This window comes from Rana temporaria, chromosome 6 (assembly GCF_905171775.1).
Source record: "Rana temporaria chromosome 6, aRanTem1.1, whole genome shotgun sequence".
Lineage (NCBI taxonomy): Eukaryota > Metazoa > Chordata > Amphibia > Anura > Ranidae > Rana > Rana temporaria.
Window position 1 is genome coordinate 59,790,032 of NC_053494.1, and position 19,837 is coordinate 59,809,868.

Consider the following 19,837-nt stretch of genomic DNA (forward strand, 5'->3'; position numbering starts at 1 on the left):
ATATATATATATATATATATATATATATATACAGTGAGGAAAATAAGTATTTGAACACCCTGCTATTTTGCAAGTTCTCCCACTTGGAAATCATGGAGGGGTCTGAAATTGTCATCGTAGGTGCATGTCCACTGTGAGAGACATAATCAAAAAAAAAAATTCCAGAAATCACAATTTATGATTTTTTAACTATTTATTTGTATGATACAGCTGCAAATAAGTATTTGAACACCTGTCTATCAGCTAGAATTCTGACCCTCAAAGACCTGTTAGTCTGCCTTTAAAATGTCCACCTCCACTCCATTTATTATCCTAAATTAGATGCACCTGTTTGAGGTCATTAGCTGCATAAAGACACCTGTCCACCCCATACAATCAGTAAGAATCCAACTACTAACATGGCCAAGACCAAAGAGCTGTCCAAAGACACTAGAGACAAAATTGTACACCTCCACAAGGCTGGAAAGGGCTACGGGGAAATTGCCAAGCAGCTTGGTGAAAAAAGGTCCACTGTTGGAGCAATCATTAGAAAATGGAAGAAGCTAAACATGATGGTCAATCTCCCTCGGACTGGGGCTCCATGAAAAATCTCACCTCGTGGGGTCTCAATGATCCTAAGAAAGGTGAGAAATCAGCCCAGGACTATACGGGAGGAGCTGGTCAATGACCTGAAAAGAGCTGGGACCACCGTTTCCAAGGTTACTGTTGGTAATACACTAAGACGTCATGGTTTGAAATCATGCATGGCACGGAAGGTTCCCCTGCTTAAACCAGCACTTGTCAAGGCCCGTCTTAAGTTTGCCAATGACCATTTGGATGATCCAGAGGAGTCATGGGAGAAAGTCATGTGGTCAGATGAGACCAAAATAGAACTTTTTGGTCATAATTCCACTAACCGTGTTTGGAGGAAGAAGAATGATGAGTACCATCCCAAGAACACCATCCCTACTGTGAAGCATGGGGGTGGTAGCATCATGCTTTGGGGGTGTTTTTCTGCACATGGGACAGGGCGACTGCACTGTATTAAGGAGAGGATGACTGGGGCCATGTATTGCGAGATTTTGGGCAACAACCTCCTTCCCTCAGTTAGAGCTTTGAAGATGTGTCGAGGCTGGGTCTTCCAACATGACAATGACCCGAAGCACACAGCCAGGATAACCAAGGAGTGGCTCTGTAAGAAGCATATCAAGGTTCTGGCGTGGCCTAGCCAGTCTCCAGACCTAAACCCAATAGAGAATCTTTGGAGGGAGCTCAAACTCTGTGTTTCTCAGCGACAGCCCAGAAACCTGACTGATCTAGAGAAGATCTGTGTGGAGGAGTGGGCCAAAATCCCTCCTCCAGTGTGTGCAAACCTGGTGAAAAACTACAAGAAACGTTTGACCTCTGTAATTGCAAACTAAGGCTACTGTACCAAATATTAACATTGATTTTCTCAGGTGTTCAAATACTTATTTGCAGCTGTATCATACAAATAAATAGTTAAAAAAATCATACATTGTGATTTCTGGATTTTTTTTTTTTGATTATGTCTCTCACAGTGGACATGCACCTACGATAACAATTTCAGACCCCTCCATGATTTCCAAGTGGGAGAACTTGCAAAATAGCAGGGTGTTCAAATACTTATTTTCCTCACTGTATATATATATATATATATATATATATATATATATATATATATATAAAATGTAATACACAAAAACAGGTAATGAAAACTTTTGGTCGAAAAAAAAAAAAATATGGGCTAACTTTACTGTTTAGTTTTTTTATTTTTATTTGTTAAAGTATATTTTTTCCCCAAAAAATGTGTTTGAAAGACCGCTGCGCAAATACCGTGTAACATTAAATATTGCAGCAATCGCTATTTTATTTCCTAGGGTCTCTGCTAAAAAAAAATATATAATGTTTGGGGGTTCCAAGTAATTTTCTAGCAGAAAATACAGGATTTTTACTTGTAAGCAACAAATGTAAAAAAAGATTTAGCCTTTAAATGGTTAAACTGAGAATTCCCCTACACGGAGTTCAGTTAATTGATAAGTAGCAACATTGTATATCTTTTCTAAAACTTGGCAGTCTGCCCAGGAGAGAGAGAGAGAAGTCTTCTACGGGAAGCACTTGCATTGACTTGTATTGCAGAAGCTTTTTGCAAGTCGCGGTGCTGAACTTATCAATCGGCTTTTTTAAAGCACAAATCGGCCGATGCCGATTAATTTAAAAACGCCAAATATCGGCCGATATATCGGCCAACCGATATATCGGTCGACCTCTACTTTAAATGGTATATATAATAGACCAAAAGAAGCAAAAAAGAGAAGTTCAATGTTAATGATCCAGTTAGGTAGGGTGGGTCAGTGCTTATGTGGTTCTTTGTTTTCCTTATTTTTAGACTTGTGTCACCTCCTGTGGCAGAAATGAATATTAGGAAAAAGAGCTGTAGAGTTTCTTCCCAATGGATGTAATTTTTGTTTTAAACATAATAATTATTTAGCACATATTTAGCACATAGGAAGTCAGAGAAAAAGTCCTTATGGGCAGTATAATATGGTGTTTTTAGCCGTACAGATGCTATAAATCTTACCTGAAAAGCAGGATAAGGAAGCAGATAGCCAAATACAATACAATAGTGAAAAAATAGGCAAGCTGCATATTGTAAGGTGCAAGATGTGGATCTTTTCTGATGGTGTAATTTGTGTAAAATCCATAATACAGAACAGTTTTATCAAAATAGCCCTGAAATGTAAAAAAAACAAAAAAAAAAAACAAGTCAAATCTAATGATATCTTACCCTTAAGATGTACTGTATGAAGACACATTTGCAGTATCTATACATCCTAAAAATTATATAAATGCCCCTTTCCTGTTAGTCATACCATATGGCTCATGTGACATCCAACTGCAGTGTGATCATAATGTTTTTCTAATCAACGCAGAAAGCAGACATGATTCAAAAAGGGTGGTCTCTTTGCGCCCCAAATGCACTTTTCAGTCTGTTACAGCTTTAAAAATGTGTTATCTCCATTACAAATGCTACTTTTACTCCCGTCTCATACTTTATTCTGAGCAAGTGCAGGTTTCTTAGCATACACACGCTCGAGTTTCTCGTCAAAAACCAGCCCGACGTGAAACTCAACGAGCAAATTTGAGACTCCCGTCGAGGAAATAGAGAACTTGCTCCCTTTTTGGCTCGTCGAGTTCATCGACAGTTTCCTCGATGAAAAATGTACACACGACCGGTTTCCTCGGCAAAAAAGCTCTCCCACCAAGTTTCTTGATGGATTCTGCCGAGGAAACCGGTCATGTGTACGAGGCCTGAGTCAGCTATCATGGTAGTTATTTTAGCCATGAAGTCGGACATGGTTACAGAAAACTCCTTGCTAGAGAACACAGAGAAGGAAGTGACACTTGAGAGAGTTAGGGTAAACTCAAAAGAGCATGTGGACTCTAGTGTGGGGAACAATCTGGACCGTCAGTGTTAGGCCCTTAAGCAGGGGCATTGCAAGCTATCCCAGAGATGTTAGTGGATAGGAAGCCAAGAAGACCTGATCCCTCTGCACCTATGATCCGACATAGTGGAAGTGTGTAAGACTGAAGGTCTCACCAGCAGTGCCAATCAGCTGCAGGAGCAGGGGAGGTTATTTGGCTGTCTGTGACCTTGGTATTATAAAGCAGTAGGTAGCCCATGCCTTTTCTCTGCAGCAATGCTTTATACTGCCTAGGCAATATAGACACAGGACTGGCCCTATGATGGGACCGGGTGGTACCATGGGTACCAGGCAGCCCTTTTAGGGGGGCAGCATACTGATGCCCGCCAGCCTGTTCCGCCACCCAAATAAAATTGATGTCCTTTTTTTCCTACAAATAGAGCTTTCTTTTGGTGATATTTGATCACACCTCTGCGGTTTTTATTTTTTGTGCTATAAATATATATATTTTTAAACTTTTTGCTATAATAAATATCCCCAAAATTTAGAAAAATAAACGATTTTCTTCAGTTTAGGCCAATATGTATTCTTCTACATATTTTTGGTACAAAAAAAAAAAAACACAATTAGCGTACATTGATTAGTTTGCGCAAAAGACATTGTGGCCGCCGGCAATTCACAGGTCCCTTTATACATGTATAGAGCCATGGCAGGTCCTTTTATACGCCTATATGCATGTATAGAGCCATGACAGGTCCTCTCTATACATCTATAGAGTCATGACAGGCCCTCGTTATACTCCTTTATACATGTATAGAGCCATGACAGGTCCTCTTTATACTCCTATATACATTTATAGAGCCATGGCAGGTCCTCTTTATATTCCTTTACATGTAAAGAGTCTTGACAGGTCCTCTATCTACATGTATAGAGCCATGACAGGTCCTCTTTATACTCCTATACATGTATAGAGTCATGACAGGCCCTCGTTATACTCCTTTATACATCTATAGAGCCATAACAGGCCCTCGTTATACTCCTTTATACATGTATAGAGCCATGTCAAGTACTCTTTATAGTCCTATATAAATGTATAGAGCCATGACAGGTCCTCTTGATATTCCTTTACATGTAAAGAGTAATGACAGGTCCTCTATATACATGTATAGAGCCATGACAGGTCCTCTTTATACTCCTTTACATGTATAGAGCCATGACAGGTCCTCTTTATACTCCTTTATACATGTATAGAGCCATGACGGGTCCCCTTTAGTTATCATGATATAAAATAATGAATGTGGGGGCCTTTTGGTTGGCGTGATTTTTTTTCTGGGGGGGCAACATTTCATTCTTGGTCCCAGGCAGCACAATGTCTTGGGCCGGCACTGTATAGACATCTGAAACTTTAGTACAGTGGATCTTCATGGGATTCATGGTGTTTACCATGCAAAATTTCTATCTCACTCTACACTCTCCTTAACAAAAATGTTATCCAAAGCAGGCACAGACTAGGAAACATGATTCAGCAGAACATTTCATTGCATGGTAACATAAGGAAAAAGAACATACAATACAAACAATGAATAATACAAATGTCTATGAAAAGCATTGTTGTACTTACAGCTCCTGTAAGAAGTTCCAGACCAGAAAATGATAGGTTGTTGGATGGCATGTCAACAAACTGTGGCAAAGTTATAAAACTGAAGTTCACCACAAATGAGAAGATGTTGAAGAGCAGGAGCCATTTGAGGAAAACAAAGTATGACAGAATACTTGACCCAAATGTTCCTTCTATGATTTTCAAGGTACTTTGCCAAAGTTCTAATATTTCAAAAACATCTAAGACGGCTTGCTTGAACCTCTGAAAGGACTGATTGAAAAAACAGAAAAATTAGGAAAATAGATGAGCTAAAGTGGTACATTGGAAACTAAATAATCACACAATATTAAATGCTGATACTTTACTGTAGATTCAAACTTAACTCCTTGGCACTGACAGCCTCCAGCCCTTTAAGAGTTCTAAAAGCCAGAGGCGGGCATTCGGGGTCATATGAACACTGTGATTGGCTGTCACAGCAGTCACATGATCAGAAAGCTCCTGATCGCATGTATGCATCGAAAACTTACCGATCCCCGTCAGCTACCATGTTGGAAGCCTGCAGGGAGAGCACTCTGAGCATGGTAAGTTGTTTGGTAATGGTAATGGAAAAGCCCACCTGCCGAGAGGCTGCATATACTGTATATGCATACTGTTGTGTCAAGGGGTTGATCATTAAAATCATATATAAGATTTCACATATTATTGACATTTCAAAAGGGTCTCCAATCTTTTTAAATATGCAGCTTTTATTAAACAATACATTGTGATCTTGCCATGAAGGTTCTTGTTCAGACATTACCTATTAATGAAAACTGTCTCCCAGTTATGCTCCTTTGTGGTCACCCTGACACCTGCACCTAGGGTTACCACCTGTCCGGGATTCACCCGGACAGTTCGGGTTTGGAATCATGTGTCCAGGTTTCAGACTACCTGAAACCCGGACACATTATTTAGACTGGACTATGGCTCCCCAGCAGGGTTGCTGCCTGCAGTCTGCTAAGCTGAGAGTGTCTGTTACACTCTTTCACACTGCCCAAAGCCATCACTAAAAAAAAAATACAGAGATGGGAGAGGAGAGAGGGCTTAATCTGCACCTCTTTCTTCCACTCCTACCCCTCGTTGCTGACCACACTCCAATCCCCGGCGCTGTGCCTCAAAAAAGAAATCAGGGGCCGGAAATTGGAAGTCTAGTAGCCTCAGATACATCTGAATGAGACGTGCTCACTGTCTGTGACTGAAGTCTCCCCCCTTCTCTCTCCTGCCTCTGAGTGAGTACACTAATGCCATGTACACACGATCGGATTTCCGGTGGAATTTTCCGTCGGAATTCCGATGAAGCTGACTTTCATCAGTCTTGCCTGCACACGATCAGACTAAATTCCGACCGTCCAAAACGTGGTGACGTAAAACACTACGACGAGCCGAAAAAAATGAAGTTTAATGCTTCCGAGCATGCATTGACTTGATTCTGATCATGCATGGATTTTTTTCCGATGGAGTTCCACATAGATGATCGGAATTTCCTATTGTTTTTTTTTTCATCTGAAAAATTTAAAACATGTTCTATTTTTTTACACCGATGGAAAAAAGTCAGATGGGGCCCACACACGATCGTTTTTTTTGATGAAAAAAGACCATCTGACTTTTTTTCATCTGAAAAAACGATTGTGTGTACACGGCATAAGCTAAATCATAGTTCTGAGTACCCCTTACCTCAGAGTTCCCCTTTACACCAGAGCCCACAGTGTTCCCCCTTACATCAGAGTCCTCTTCATACATCAGAGTTCTCAGTGTCCCCCCTTAAATCAGAGTTCCCAGAGCAACCCTTACATTAGAGTCTCCAGAGTTCTCCCTTACATCAGAGTCTCCCCTTACAGTGAAAGAAATGCGATTAGAAATTTTATTTAATAGCAAAATATATGTTCAGGTTTCAGCTAAAATGTTCAGGTTTGATTTGAATAAAAGGTGGCAACCCTACCTGCACCCCTGATAGTGACTGCAAATGGCCAATGCAGACACACATTATGCAAACATGGTTCAGTGTTGTCACCATCAGAAAGCTAGCCCAGAGCAATGATGTGCAGCCAAAGCTGGAGCAAGTGCATGTAGGAAATGACTGAAAAGACCAGGGGAAAACAGCAGTACAAGCAGCAAACAGGGATAAATAGAGGTGAAAGTATATTTCATGATTAAAAAATGACAATGACACATTTAGCCAAATGTCAGTTAAGGTTTAAATCTACTTTAAACTGTTCTGAACAATAGTGGCTTTGCAAGGTCCTGGCCTACCACAAACTCTTTAGGGAATTTGTACCATTTCCCCTGTAAATAATAATCAGAAATGCGTTTTCCTGGAAAGACCAGTACATTTTTGTGCATCAAAAGAAACACTCTGAAAGGGTATTGTGAGCTATATATGAAAATATTTTAGTTGGCACAAGAGAGCAAACAAATGAATGTACACCTATCCTATGGGAAATTCTCTCCTAAGAGCTTTATGAAAAACTCCAGCCCTAATTCTAGGCTATAAGCTTAATTCTAAAATAAACATTAGTTCAAAACTTAAAGATTAAATTCCAGCTTTTTTATTTTTTTAAATAAGTCAAGTGTCAAAACAGCTGCCCTGTCAGCTGTATGGTTCCTGTAAGCAATGTTTCACTTATACCCATGAATCAACCTGTGCGTTGTGTGCCTGTAAACATGGTGACCTCTCAAAATTGCAAAACCATTGTTGGTCAGCCCACACTATTTATGATGGGTTCTTACTAGGAAGTGGATATCAGAGTTTACTATTTATTATAGTATATATTATTTAAAGTTATTGTAAAGCATTCTTTTTTTTAATAAAATAACAAACATCATACTTACTTGCTCTGTGCAATGGTTTTTGTTACATTATTCATCAGTGCCTACTAAAGAAAGAGATACCAGGGTCATGACTGCAGCTGCAGCAATGATCCTGGTAGAACCACTACACCAGATGACGTATGGATATGTCCATATAGGACAAGTGGTTTAATTCATAGAATGCATTAAAGTGAAAAAAACTTTAGGCTTTAGAACCACTTTAAACTGGATGTAAACCTGATTCATGAAATTTGAGCTGGGCACACATATCTGTAGTGTTTCCTTATCTCTCTTCAAAGCACTATGTCCTGTAGCTGTCTCTTGCTCCATAGCTCCGTTATCAGCCTGATAACTTCCCACATGTTCTCCGAGACAGGAGATAGAAGCTTGTGTTGGGGGAGGTTGCTATAAATAGATTAGCAGTCAGCTTGCCGTCTACGAGCAGAGCTCTGCACATTCCCTTTTTCCTTTGCCTACAAGAAGAGGGGGTGTGTGCCTTTCTTCTAATCAGCTGTTTTGGCTGTATGCCAATAATCCACTCCCAGTGGTGACCAGGAAGAGAGAAACTTTAACACGAAGAGCACTTTCTAAAGGATATATACAAATGAAGACAGCAGATATACATGTAAAACTTATATAGGGAGATTTATTTCATCTCTGTGTATCATCTGAGGCTGTTCACTTCACTGGGTATAAGTGAGGGTTTACATCCACTTTAAGTACCCATTTATTTCATTCAAACAAATAGTATTTGTTATTTTTTTCATAAGTTCTATTTGTATAACGTTTGATTAATATTTGGTGTGATGGTACTGTACAAAATGCAAAAACTGATTATTGGACAATAACCTGTCTATCGCACTTTATGAAGCACATCAAATACCTTAACTTCCATTATCTCTCCTCTGAAGCTTTTCTTTGTATGTGGCTAGCCAGTGGCGTACCAATGGGGGGAGGATGGGCACCCCCCCCCCCCCGGGTGCCACACATTGGGGACATGTCAGGCCGGAGCGGTATAGAGGTGCCGGCCCAACCCCCCCATCCATGCTGCTCCTTCAGGCTCTGGGCAGTCAATCGGGGTGGCCGCTCATCTGGGGAAGGGGCTCCGCTCCTAATCTCATCTGATCATATTGCTGCAGTGTCTGTGGGACTATCTGACCTCCGAGAGCTTTGCTGGGCTGTGTGCTGTGCCTGGGGGAAGGGGGTGGCAAGGGTGTATAGGGGAGAGGGTTGTGTAGAGTCAGAGATTGACCAGAGGGGACAGAAAGTGATCAGAGAGGGCAGAGAGTGACTAGAGAGGGCAGAGAGTGAAATAAGGGGACAGAGAGTGACCAGAGAGGGCAGAAAGTGACCAGAGAGGGCAGAGAGTGAAATAAGGGGGCATAAAGTGACCAGAGAGACAAAAGAGTGACCAGAGAGGGCAGAGAGTGAAATGAGGGGGCAAAGAGTGGCCAGAGAGGGCAGGGAGTACAATGAGGGGGCAGAAAGTGAAAAGAGTGGGCAGAGAGTGAAATGAGAGGGCAGAGAGTGAAATGAGAGGGCAGAGAGAGACCAGAGGGGGCAGAGAGTGGCCAGAGTGGTCAGAGAGTGACCAGAGAGGGCAGAGAGTGATCAGAGAGTGATCGGAGAGGGCAGTGAGTGACCAGTGGGGGCAGAGAGAGGGCAGAGAGTCATCAGAGAAGGCAGAGAGTGACCAGAGGGGACATAGAGTAACCCAAGAGGGCCAAGAGTGACATGTATATGTTTGTGTTGCAGAAATTGCACAGAGCACTTATTTACACTTTCGCGCTAGCCTCCATTTGTTCTAATAGGCAAAGGCATTATTTTTCACATTGTGTACTGTATGTAATGTATTGAATGGATGATACCTATAAATGCCTTTAAATGCCTTATAAATGGATGGGTGCTTGAGGGAGGAGTCTGGAGATGCTACGGTCAGTGTGGAGGAGCAGCTAGATGGGACGCCCGCTCTCCAGCCATGCTCCGAACCCACGCTGAACTGAGTGAGAGCCGGACCCCCCGCTCCCTCCGCTCCCTCCGCTTCCTCCACTAGGCGCGGGTGCCCCCCTCCCTCCTCCCTCCCTCTCCGGAACATAGCTCCTGGCCGGCCGCTCGGGGCAGATCTGCACGGGTCTCCCCCGGACGGCTTACCTGACACGTGGGCGGCTTCTCCGGGTCCCTTGTCTCTCCCGGCTGACAGGCTAGTGGCGGCGCTGCGTCTCCCTCGTCCCCCCTGATTCTCCTGGCTGATAGCAGCAGTGCTGCGTCCAGGTGCTACATCTCCCTGGTCCGCCCAGACCCCCGGAGCGTGCGAGTGGACGCGCTGTGGAGGCGCGCCGCGCGGCTCCGGGAGGGGGGCTCGGGGGGGGGGACTGACATGCAGTGCTGGGAAGGCTCTGTAAGGCTCTGTAAGCTCCGTAGCCCTGCAGCCCAGTGAAATGGAGCACCAGTCCTAGACTAAGAGGACGTAGTCTGCAGCTGGCTTCACCATCACAGCCACAATAGTAGGTGGGGAACCATCCTGGAACCTACTACAACAGCTGGTAAGCCCCCCTATCAACCATTGGACCGGTGAGTACACACTACGAGTGCACTTCAACCATTGAAGTGGTGAGTACAAACTCCTTATTAAAAAATATATAAGAAGTATTAAAAAGAAATATATAAATGGGACACTGCTCTCTGTGGAGAATGATAAAAGGATGGGACTGTGATGATAGCATGGAATAATGTGACATGAGAGCCACGAGTTCAGCACTGCTTTTTTTTTTTTTTTTTTTTGTGTTCCTGTAAGGAGGTCGGTAACCCCATAGTTTCTCCTGTGGCCCCCTCTTGATACTTTCTTTCTTCTTATGGGGATCAATAAGTGAACAAGATACACGGAATTTTTTGTACTATATTTGGTAGATGGACACTGGAGTCGGATAGAAGAGGGGGATCAGTATACATGTATATGGCTCTGATTGGCTCTGAATATCTTTATATAAAGTTAAAGATAAAGAACAGAAATATTACAACAACCTTATAACCTTAAATTGCGATAAATGAAACATCAAAAGCCATAACATAACGGTAAAAGTATCGGTAAAAGTATTATACACATTGTGGGTAATCTGACTACAGAGCCAGGAAAACCCGTAGGAGAAGGTTCCCAAGATATACGGGCGCTGGAGACGGGGAGGAGAGGGGAGTACACACCTATCACAAGTGCAAACGGATTTCCCTCGGAACCGCTCTAAAGTGACGTAGTTACAACTTAGGGGCAAGGATGACCACAAGGGGAAAAATAGTGAAAGGCGGGGCAACCCCAAAGGTACCCCGTTTAAGTCAAAGCCCAGGCCCGATGTGTAAATTTGTGACCCATGGGACAAATGGCGACAACCAGCACATAGAAAAACCATCGATTGGCAGAGCAGGCCAAGCAGAAAAAGAAAAGAAAAAAGATAAGAAAAAGGGGCCAGCTAATACCTTGGCGGACTCAGAAACATTTTCAGAATCACTCCTAGAGAGCAGAACAGACCAAGATAGGGAAACAGACAAAGAAATAGATCTAGAACAGAGAAATAAGGAAGAAACGCAGGATATGACACTTTTGCCAACAAAAAGGGAGATGGAAGGAATGTTCGCTGCTTTAGAAAGATCACTCAAAACGCAAATGGAAAAAATGGAGAAAAACATGGGGCATATATTGGAAAGAGTGGAAGAAGTGGAGAAAAAAGTTGACCACAATGTAATCGCATTTAAAAAACTAGAAGATGAAATAAAAGCATTAAAAATAAACCAACGAGAACAGGCGTATAAATTAGAAGATCAAGAGAACAGAGATAGAAGAAAGAATATAAGAATACGCGGTGTTCCAGAAACGACACAAGCCGAGGACCTCCCAGAAATAATAAGAAAAATCTGCAATCCAATATTAGAGAGAGAAACAACTTCCCCGCTCAGAATAGAACGAGCACACAGAATAAGACGCCCTAGGGAGAGAGCACAGGATTACCCAAGGGACATTATTGTGCGTTTTGAAAGTTGGGAAGAGAAAAACCAGCTATGGAGAAAACTGAGAGGGAAATCGCCGTTAGAATACGATCAACATAATATTCAAATTTATCAAGATCTGTCACAAGAGACGTTAAAACGAAGAAGAAGTTTAAAACCATTGCTAGGTGTTCTGCAGGAGCAGGAAATTCAGTATAATTGGGGGTTTCCAGCGTGCCTAATAGGCAGGAAAAATGGTGTTTCGGCAAGACTGAGGTTTTTGGAGGAAATACCAGAATTTTGTCATAGTTTAGGCATCCCAATACCAAAAAATTATTAGTGTTGATCGGCCGGGGAGGGGGGGAATTGTGGGGGGGGGGGGGTGGGGGGGGGGAGGGAAATGGGGAGGGCCAACATAGTAAGCTATCGGAGTGGGACCAGGGAGAAGGGAGACCCAGAGAGTGCTTCTTCACCAGTTCCCTAGTATAGGGGGACAGGAGACCGGGCTAAAATAGAACTCCACCTCAGCCTGAGGAGCAAAAGAGCGCCAGGAGCGCCAAATAGAAAAAGCTCTAAAAATGACCAGAAGATCAGGGATCGAATGGGGGGGGGGGGAGGGGAGGAGAAAGCCCCAAAAGAAGAACAAGGGGGCAAGGTACAAACGGAAGGGAGGGGGGGGGGAGGGAGAAGGGAGGGGGGGAGGAGTTTGGGTGGGAAGGGAGAGGGGAAGATTAGAGAGGGGGGGAAAGGGATTCAGATCTGTGTGTCATGCAGCAGGAAAGAACATATATACCTAAGACAGAGGGAAAAAAAAAAAAAAAAAAAAACATGACAAACATAAATTTCTTAACATACAATGTAAGAGGTCTCAGTTGCCCTGAAAAAAGGCATATGGTACTAAGAGAAGTGGAAAGGTATTCCGCTGAAATAGTTTTCCTGCAAGAGACACACATAACACTGGACTCTAATGTTAGATTGTATTCTCGGGCAGTTCCTATTTGGTACTATGGGGACTCCCCAAAGAAGAGAGCAAAAGGGGTCGCCATAGGAATAGGGAAGAATATCTCCTTTACAGTAGAAGATAGGAAAGTAGACCCGGAAGGTCGTTATTTGTTCCTAAAAGGAGTACTCCAAGGGAAAAAATACACGTTAGCAAATATTTACTGCCCAAACAGCCAACCATATAAATATCTGAGGGGGATTTTGAATGCCTTAATGGACTTTAAATCAGGACATGTAATACTAGCAGGAGATTTCAATCTCTCAATGGACTATCAACTGGATAGTACATCCGGGGCTCAGAGGCGAAATATTAAACAGCTTAGAATATTAAGAAAAAAAATGCATAGCTACTGTTTAATAGATCCCTGGAGGATTACATATCCAAATAAAAGAGACTATACCTACTATTCCTCCGTGCACGGAACATACTCAAGACTGGACTATATATTGGTAGACCATGAGTTATTGGAAGAGGTAGTTAAAACTTCAATAGGGGTATCTACAATCTCAGATCACGCTCCTGTAATAGCGGAAATTAGATTCAAAGAAATAGAGCAAAGAAAAGGATCATGGAACTTGAATGAAGAACTTATAGAGGATATAGAGGTAAACAACATAGTGAGAATGGATCTGGATCAATATTTCACCCTTAACAACACACCTGAAGTAAGGGTAGCTACCGTTTGGGAGGCCCATAAGGCATACATCAGAGGGAAATTAATCTCAATAGGAGCAGGGAAAAAAAAGGTAAGGAAATTAAACATGAAAAAATTAACAACTGAGCTATTTGAACTGGAGCAAAAGCATAAAGAGCGAGGAGAAAATGAAATATATCATGAAATTATTGTAAAGAGGACCCAGCTTAGAGATCTGATGAAGGTTGAAACAAGAGACATATTCAAAAATGTTAGAAAGGAGAGGTATAAATGGGGGAACAAACCAGGGAAACATTTAGCCAGAATATCCAGGGAAAAAAAAAAAAAAAACTACATCGAAAAAATAAAGAATCAAGACGGCCTTATGAAATATAAGACGTCTGAAATAGCGGAATCCTTTCGGACTTTTTATAGTTCATTATATTCAATAAGAACCAAGGAAACACAAGAGCAAGAAAAGATGAGAAAAAGGAAAATCAGGGAATACTTAGAAGAAGCGAAATTACCTAAAATTTCTCAAAACGACATTGAATCCCTAGAGGCCCCAATAACTCAAGAAGAGGTATATAGAGCCTTCCGGGAAACCCCGTGCGGGAAAAGTCCAGGCCCCGATGGCTTGCCGATCAAATATTATAAAACATTTAGCGAACTCCTGGTCCCAGAGATGTGTAACTATTTTAACAAAATAGGAGAGGAAGAAGAAATAAGAAAAGAATCTCTTTTGGCAAATATTTCTATTATCCCTAAAACGGGAAAAGATGGAACGTTGTGTTCCAGCTATCGTCCAATAGCACTGTTAAACGCAGACCTGAAAGTATACGCGAAAATATTAGCAACCAGGATAAAAGGTTTAATGCCGCAATTAATAAACTCAGATCAGGCGGGCTTTGTAGCAGGCAGAGAAGGAAGAGACAATAGTATAAGGACCCTGTTACTGTTACAACAAGATCCAAAAAAGAAACCCCCAGTCGTACTCATGTCCTTAGATGCCGAAAAAGCATTTGACAGAGTCGACTGGGGGTTCATGATGGAAACTTTACAAAATATAGGCCTGGGACCAAGGTTCATGAAATGGGTAAAGAACCTGTACAGCCACCCGACGGCAAGGGTGAAGGTCAATGGGAGTGTGTCATCTGTGTTCAACATGGAAAACGGAACCAGACAGGGGTGCCCGCTCTCACCTCTCCTATATGTAATAGCCTTGGAACCGTTGTTAGCAAAAATCCGGGAAAACCCGGGGATAGGAGGGGTGAGAGTGGGAGATGAAGAACACAAGGTGGCGGCGTATGCGGATGACATACTCCTATATCTGACCAAACCTAGAGTATCTCTCCCTAATGTTATAAAGGAAATAAAAAGATATGGAGAACTTTCAAATTTTAAAATAAACCCGATAAAAACGGTAATCTTGAATCTGGGGATAGAAAAAAAAGAAGCAGAAGAACTACAGAAAGAGTTTCCATTTACATGGGAAAAAGAAGCTATAACGTATTTGGGTATAAAAATTACATCTAAAGTTGAAAAACTCTACTCGGCCAACTTTGTCCCCTTAATTAACGACATTAACCAAGACCTGAAAAACCTAGCAAAAAAACATATCTCCTGGATAGGCAAGATTAACACGTTTAAAATGATGATTTTACCAAAGATAACATACAAACTTCAAATGCTCCCAATAAAAATACCGCAAAGCTTCTTTAAAGTAATTAAAACAGTAATTTTGAAATATATATGGGCAGGTAAAAAGGCTAGATTAAGCTATTCATTGTTGAGCATGAAAAAAAAAGGAGGGGGGTTGGGGCTCCCTGATATAAAAAGATATTATTTTGCTGTAAACTTAGCCAGGCTGGTAGAATGGACAAACGCACATACACAAAAAAAATGGGTACGTATGGAAGAAATATTAAGTAGGACACTATTAAATAGAAACGTATGGATACCACCGAAAATGAGGGAACTGAGCACGAACACACACAACATAACAAGGAACGTATTTAGGATATGGGACACAATATTTAGACGGGAAAAATGGGAGTATAACTCCCCATTAATCCCATTAGCAGGCACAAATTTTTTTCCACCAGGTAACGGAACACGTTTTGGAAAACACTTAGGGGAGAAAAAATTAAAAGATATTGTTACACGGGGAAAAATTAAACTTAGGCAAGAGATAAAAATAGGGGAAGGGGAACAAAGCATGAGTGAATGGGAGTATATGCAGTTAAAACATTTTGTGAGCACACTACCACAACCAATTAGGGAAGACAAGACACTATATCCAATAGAAAAAATATGCAGCATGGACAAGCCCCTGATACACGGTATATCAAAGGTATACGGGATACTAACAGAACTCGAGACCCAGGAAGCATTGCCCTTTTTAGAAAAATGGGAAAGCGACATTGGTAAAAAAATTGATAAAACACAAATGATAGGTGCAGTATATAACCATGCTGCGGACATTACCACCATAGAAGCAAACTATAAATGTATGGTGCGATGGCACATGACCCCATCAAGAATGAATAAGATCCACCCTGGAAATTCAGAGCTATGTTGGAGAAACTGTAAACAAAAAGGAACAACGCTACATATATGGTGGGACTGCCCGAGAATGCAGGAATTTTGGAAAGAAATTTTGAAATATATAGTAGAAATAACAGGAGAGACGATTCTATGTAGCCCGCTGACTTGTTTGTTTCATGGAACTGAAAAAACAAAAAAACAATATGGAACAACTCTGGTTCCAGTGTTGTTAAACGCAGCTAAGGCTCTGATCCCCAAAAATTGGCTACACCCAAAGAGGCCATCAATTAAAGAGTGGATAGAAAGGGTGGAATATATAGAAGAGATGGAGTATCTTGCCTGCAGAGAGTTAGGAGAAGAGGACAGAAACAGGATGGTTTGGGAAAAGTGGAAAGTGTTTAAATCCACAGAAAAGTTCGTCCAGGGAACGATAGAAGCAGAAAGCTGAGAAACCATAAAGAAGATTGCATGGCACACAGATCGGGGGGGGGGGGGGGGGGGGGGGGAAAGGAAAAGGGGGGAGGAAAAAGGGGGAAAAAAGGAGGGGAAAAAAAAAAAGGGGGGGGATTAATTATGATATGCTAATTATGATATGCTATCAAAGAACGCAGTTAGATTCGTTAAGCGGGAAAATATTAACCTAACAGTTTAAAAATGTTAAATCCGTAATGTAAAAAAAAAAAAAAAAAAAAAAAAAAAAAAAAAAACCAACGAATGATGCGAAGCCGCAAGAGAGACGCTAAGGGCGGGCGAACCGTGAGCTAGCCTCTCGGCTATATGTGAGCAGAGTCTGACGTGAAAAATAAAAATAAAAAAAAAAAAAAAATGCCTTATAAATGAAAGATAAGCATAATGAGATGAAAATAGGAACATAAAAGAAGACTTACCAACGTAATACTACGAAGACATCCAGTACAGCACTTAATTTCAGAAGCATCTTTCGAAGAGTTCTGTTTTCTTTTCATGACTTGGTTCCTGCAAAGAGTTGCTTTTTAATGTAATCATAAGATATACAGCCAGCCTTTCCATATTTCTTGCATCCTGTTTTCTCAATTAATACATTTGTTCTGCAGCAGTATTGTACTTAATAGGATTTTTGTGTTTACCGTAAAATCCTTTTATCAAAGTCCATTAAGAGACACATGCTCAGAGTATAAGACAATGGGGGTTATTTACTAAAGGAAAATCCACTTTGCACTACAAGTGCAAACTACAAGTGCAAAGTGCACTTGAAATTGCACTGAAAGTGCACTTGGAAGTGCAGTAGCTGTAGATCCGAGGGGGACATGAAAGGAAAATAAAAAACAGCATTTTGGCTTGCACATGATTGGATAATAAAATCAGCAGAGCTTCCCCTCATTTCAGATCTACCCCTCAGATTTACAGCGAATGCACTTCCAAGTGCACTTTCAAAGTGTAGTGCAAAGTGGATTTGCCTTTCATAGAAAACCCCCAATGTGTTATTTGGAACCAGGGCAGCCATCACAAATTTTGGGGCCCCTTACACAGCTTTAGGCAGGGCCCTCCTGGAGCAGAGAACCAGGGGGGGGGGACTCCTCTCTCCTGCCGCAAGATGATAAGCGGGGGGGGGGAACAACAGGCCCCTTACAGATATAATGCCTGTACCCCCCTGATGGTGGCCCTGTTTGTAACCACCTACAAGAGAATGGACAAGACTGTAGACTGTAGTCTACTAATTTATCAGCCGCTACTTAACTGAAGAAGTCATACACATCTCAAAACAGAGCTAGAGAAGAACACCAGGCATGTCTGATGTGGGAAGTGTTATAGGGCTGACCTACAGTCCATTGCCCTTTAGGTCACATTATACAACCCATCTTATATCCTGTTATTGTGTCTCTCAATGGCTGATAGAAGAATATATTAAAGTATTCATTCTGTTTATTAGTTGTGCAGATAAATTAGCAAAAATTAGAATTTGTCAAATAGGGGTGATAGACGATACACATAACACAAAATATGTTACAATTTATGAGGAATTTGAAATGATGAATAAAAGTAGAAGAGAAATAATGGGTTCCATATTCAATCTAATTCTGAACACAGGGTATGAAAAAAGTATGATATAGAGGAAAGGATATATGAGACTGTTTGTGCAAGGAGAATGGATAACTGTAATGCAAATTCATGTTTAGAGCTAGAGAAAGGGTAGGGACAACAAAGAAAGAGAATGTAGGAATGTAGAAATTATCACACTAAGCCTACTTAGGGTAAATGAACAGTGTGTGTGTGTGTGAGGGGTAAGTGGTATAAGCAGGAAAGTTACAAAATAGGTATTGCCAATGGACACTCTACTAAATAGGTAGTGTCAATGGACACATTACCACCTAAAGATCCTGAAGGTATAGATTGAAACCCTTAGGAAGAAACTTAGAGCTCCATGGCTGGCAGTTAGACTAGAATTTACCCATTCTATCAGTCAATTTTACTTCAGTCTTTTCATGCAACATCACAGAATTTATTCTTGTTCTAACTTCAACCAAGGCGAGGGTAGGAAATTTCAAGGCTTTAGCAATTGTTTGTGTGTCGATCCCCTCCACTCTGTCTGCCACATGAGAACACACACGTAGTGGCACTGGGATGAAGGGAGAATTTTCTCCCCCTCCCTCTCCTCTGCATACTGCCACAGAAGAGCAGGGCAGATCAGACTGTGTTCCCCTGGTTCATTGGCTGCAACAGGGGGAGCTAAGCACCATGGAACATGTAGTCCCAAAGATAGGGGGCCCTTTCTCCAAGCCTGGGGAGGAAACTACAAGCCCCAGCAAGCAGGTTCTAGGGAGAAGAAGAGGGTGTGGGCTGGAAAAGAGAGAGACCATGAGGAGCCCGAGGCAGACAGGGGGACCACAAGGTTATCAGGGCGAGCTTGAGGAGGCCAAAGGTAGGGGAAGGAGTGCTTCACTTTTACCTGCTGGGCGAGATATCGCGGCTCAGCAAGGTGGTGGCCCTTCCAGGTAGCCCTACATGGTCGGACACAGATCACCTGTCACAGACCCATCATCTGCCAGTCGGGCATCCTTCAAGAGCCTGTTCCAGGACATCCATTCCTTTTGGGCTTCTGGATCTTCAGGATTGGTGAGCGGGTAGAAGGCCACCTGGAGCACATACTGTACACTAAAAGAGACACTGCATACCGAAGCCTTCACTTTATCCTCTCATCAGAGCCTTCACAGGAGACACTTTACACAAGTTATCCCCTGTTACTGGCCCTCATTGCCAGGATATATCTTTGGGCCCTTGTTGAGCTAGCTGAAGATACTGGATATCCCAACTACAAGGACTCCTACATTACTTCTTCTACAACTCTAAGGACTCAGTGCAAAATATTGGCACATACTGTATTAAGGGAGAACTCTCATTTAAAAAGTGTACAGTTTAAAGTTGCATGTTGTTGTTTACTGCATTGTACATTTATGTTCTGGGCCTGTGATCTCAGGATTTTAAGGAAGTAGATTCATACCTGAGCAAATAGGCTACTTCAGGGCCCGTGGGTTGTTTAAACTGTGATTTAATTACGTTGTATATTTCTTTTGAGTCTAGTTGCTTAGTATCAGGCCTCGTACACACGACCTAGGAACTCGTCGGGCAAAACACATAGTTTTCCTCGTCGAGTTCCTTGTTAGGCTTGTCGAGGAACTCAACAGGCTTGCTTTGCATACACACGTAACAGACAAAATTTCCTTGTTCTTAAGCGCGGTGACGTTCACCACGTAAGATGGCACTATAAAGGGGAGGTTTGAATTCTTTGGCGCCACCCTTGGGGCTACTTTTGCTAATCTCGTGTTTCCGCG

At 41.9% G+C, this 19,837-nt stretch overlaps 1 protein-coding gene across 1 annotated transcript in view; it reads right to left on the bottom strand.

Moving 5' to 3' along the window:
- Positions 1–19,837, bottom strand: part of TMC5 (transmembrane channel like 5) — a 177,895-nt gene that overhangs the window by 53,867 nt on the left and 104,191 nt on the right. The window contains exons 7-9 of the mRNA XM_040356890.1: positions 16,916–17,003; positions 5,044–5,292; positions 2,579–2,730 (exon numbers count right to left, since the gene is read on the bottom strand). Of these exons, the coding sequence (XP_040212824.1) occupies positions 2,579–2,730; positions 5,044–5,292; positions 16,916–17,003 (489 nt within the window). The remainder of the gene's footprint in view (positions 1–2,578; positions 2,731–5,043; positions 5,293–16,915; positions 17,004–19,837) is intronic.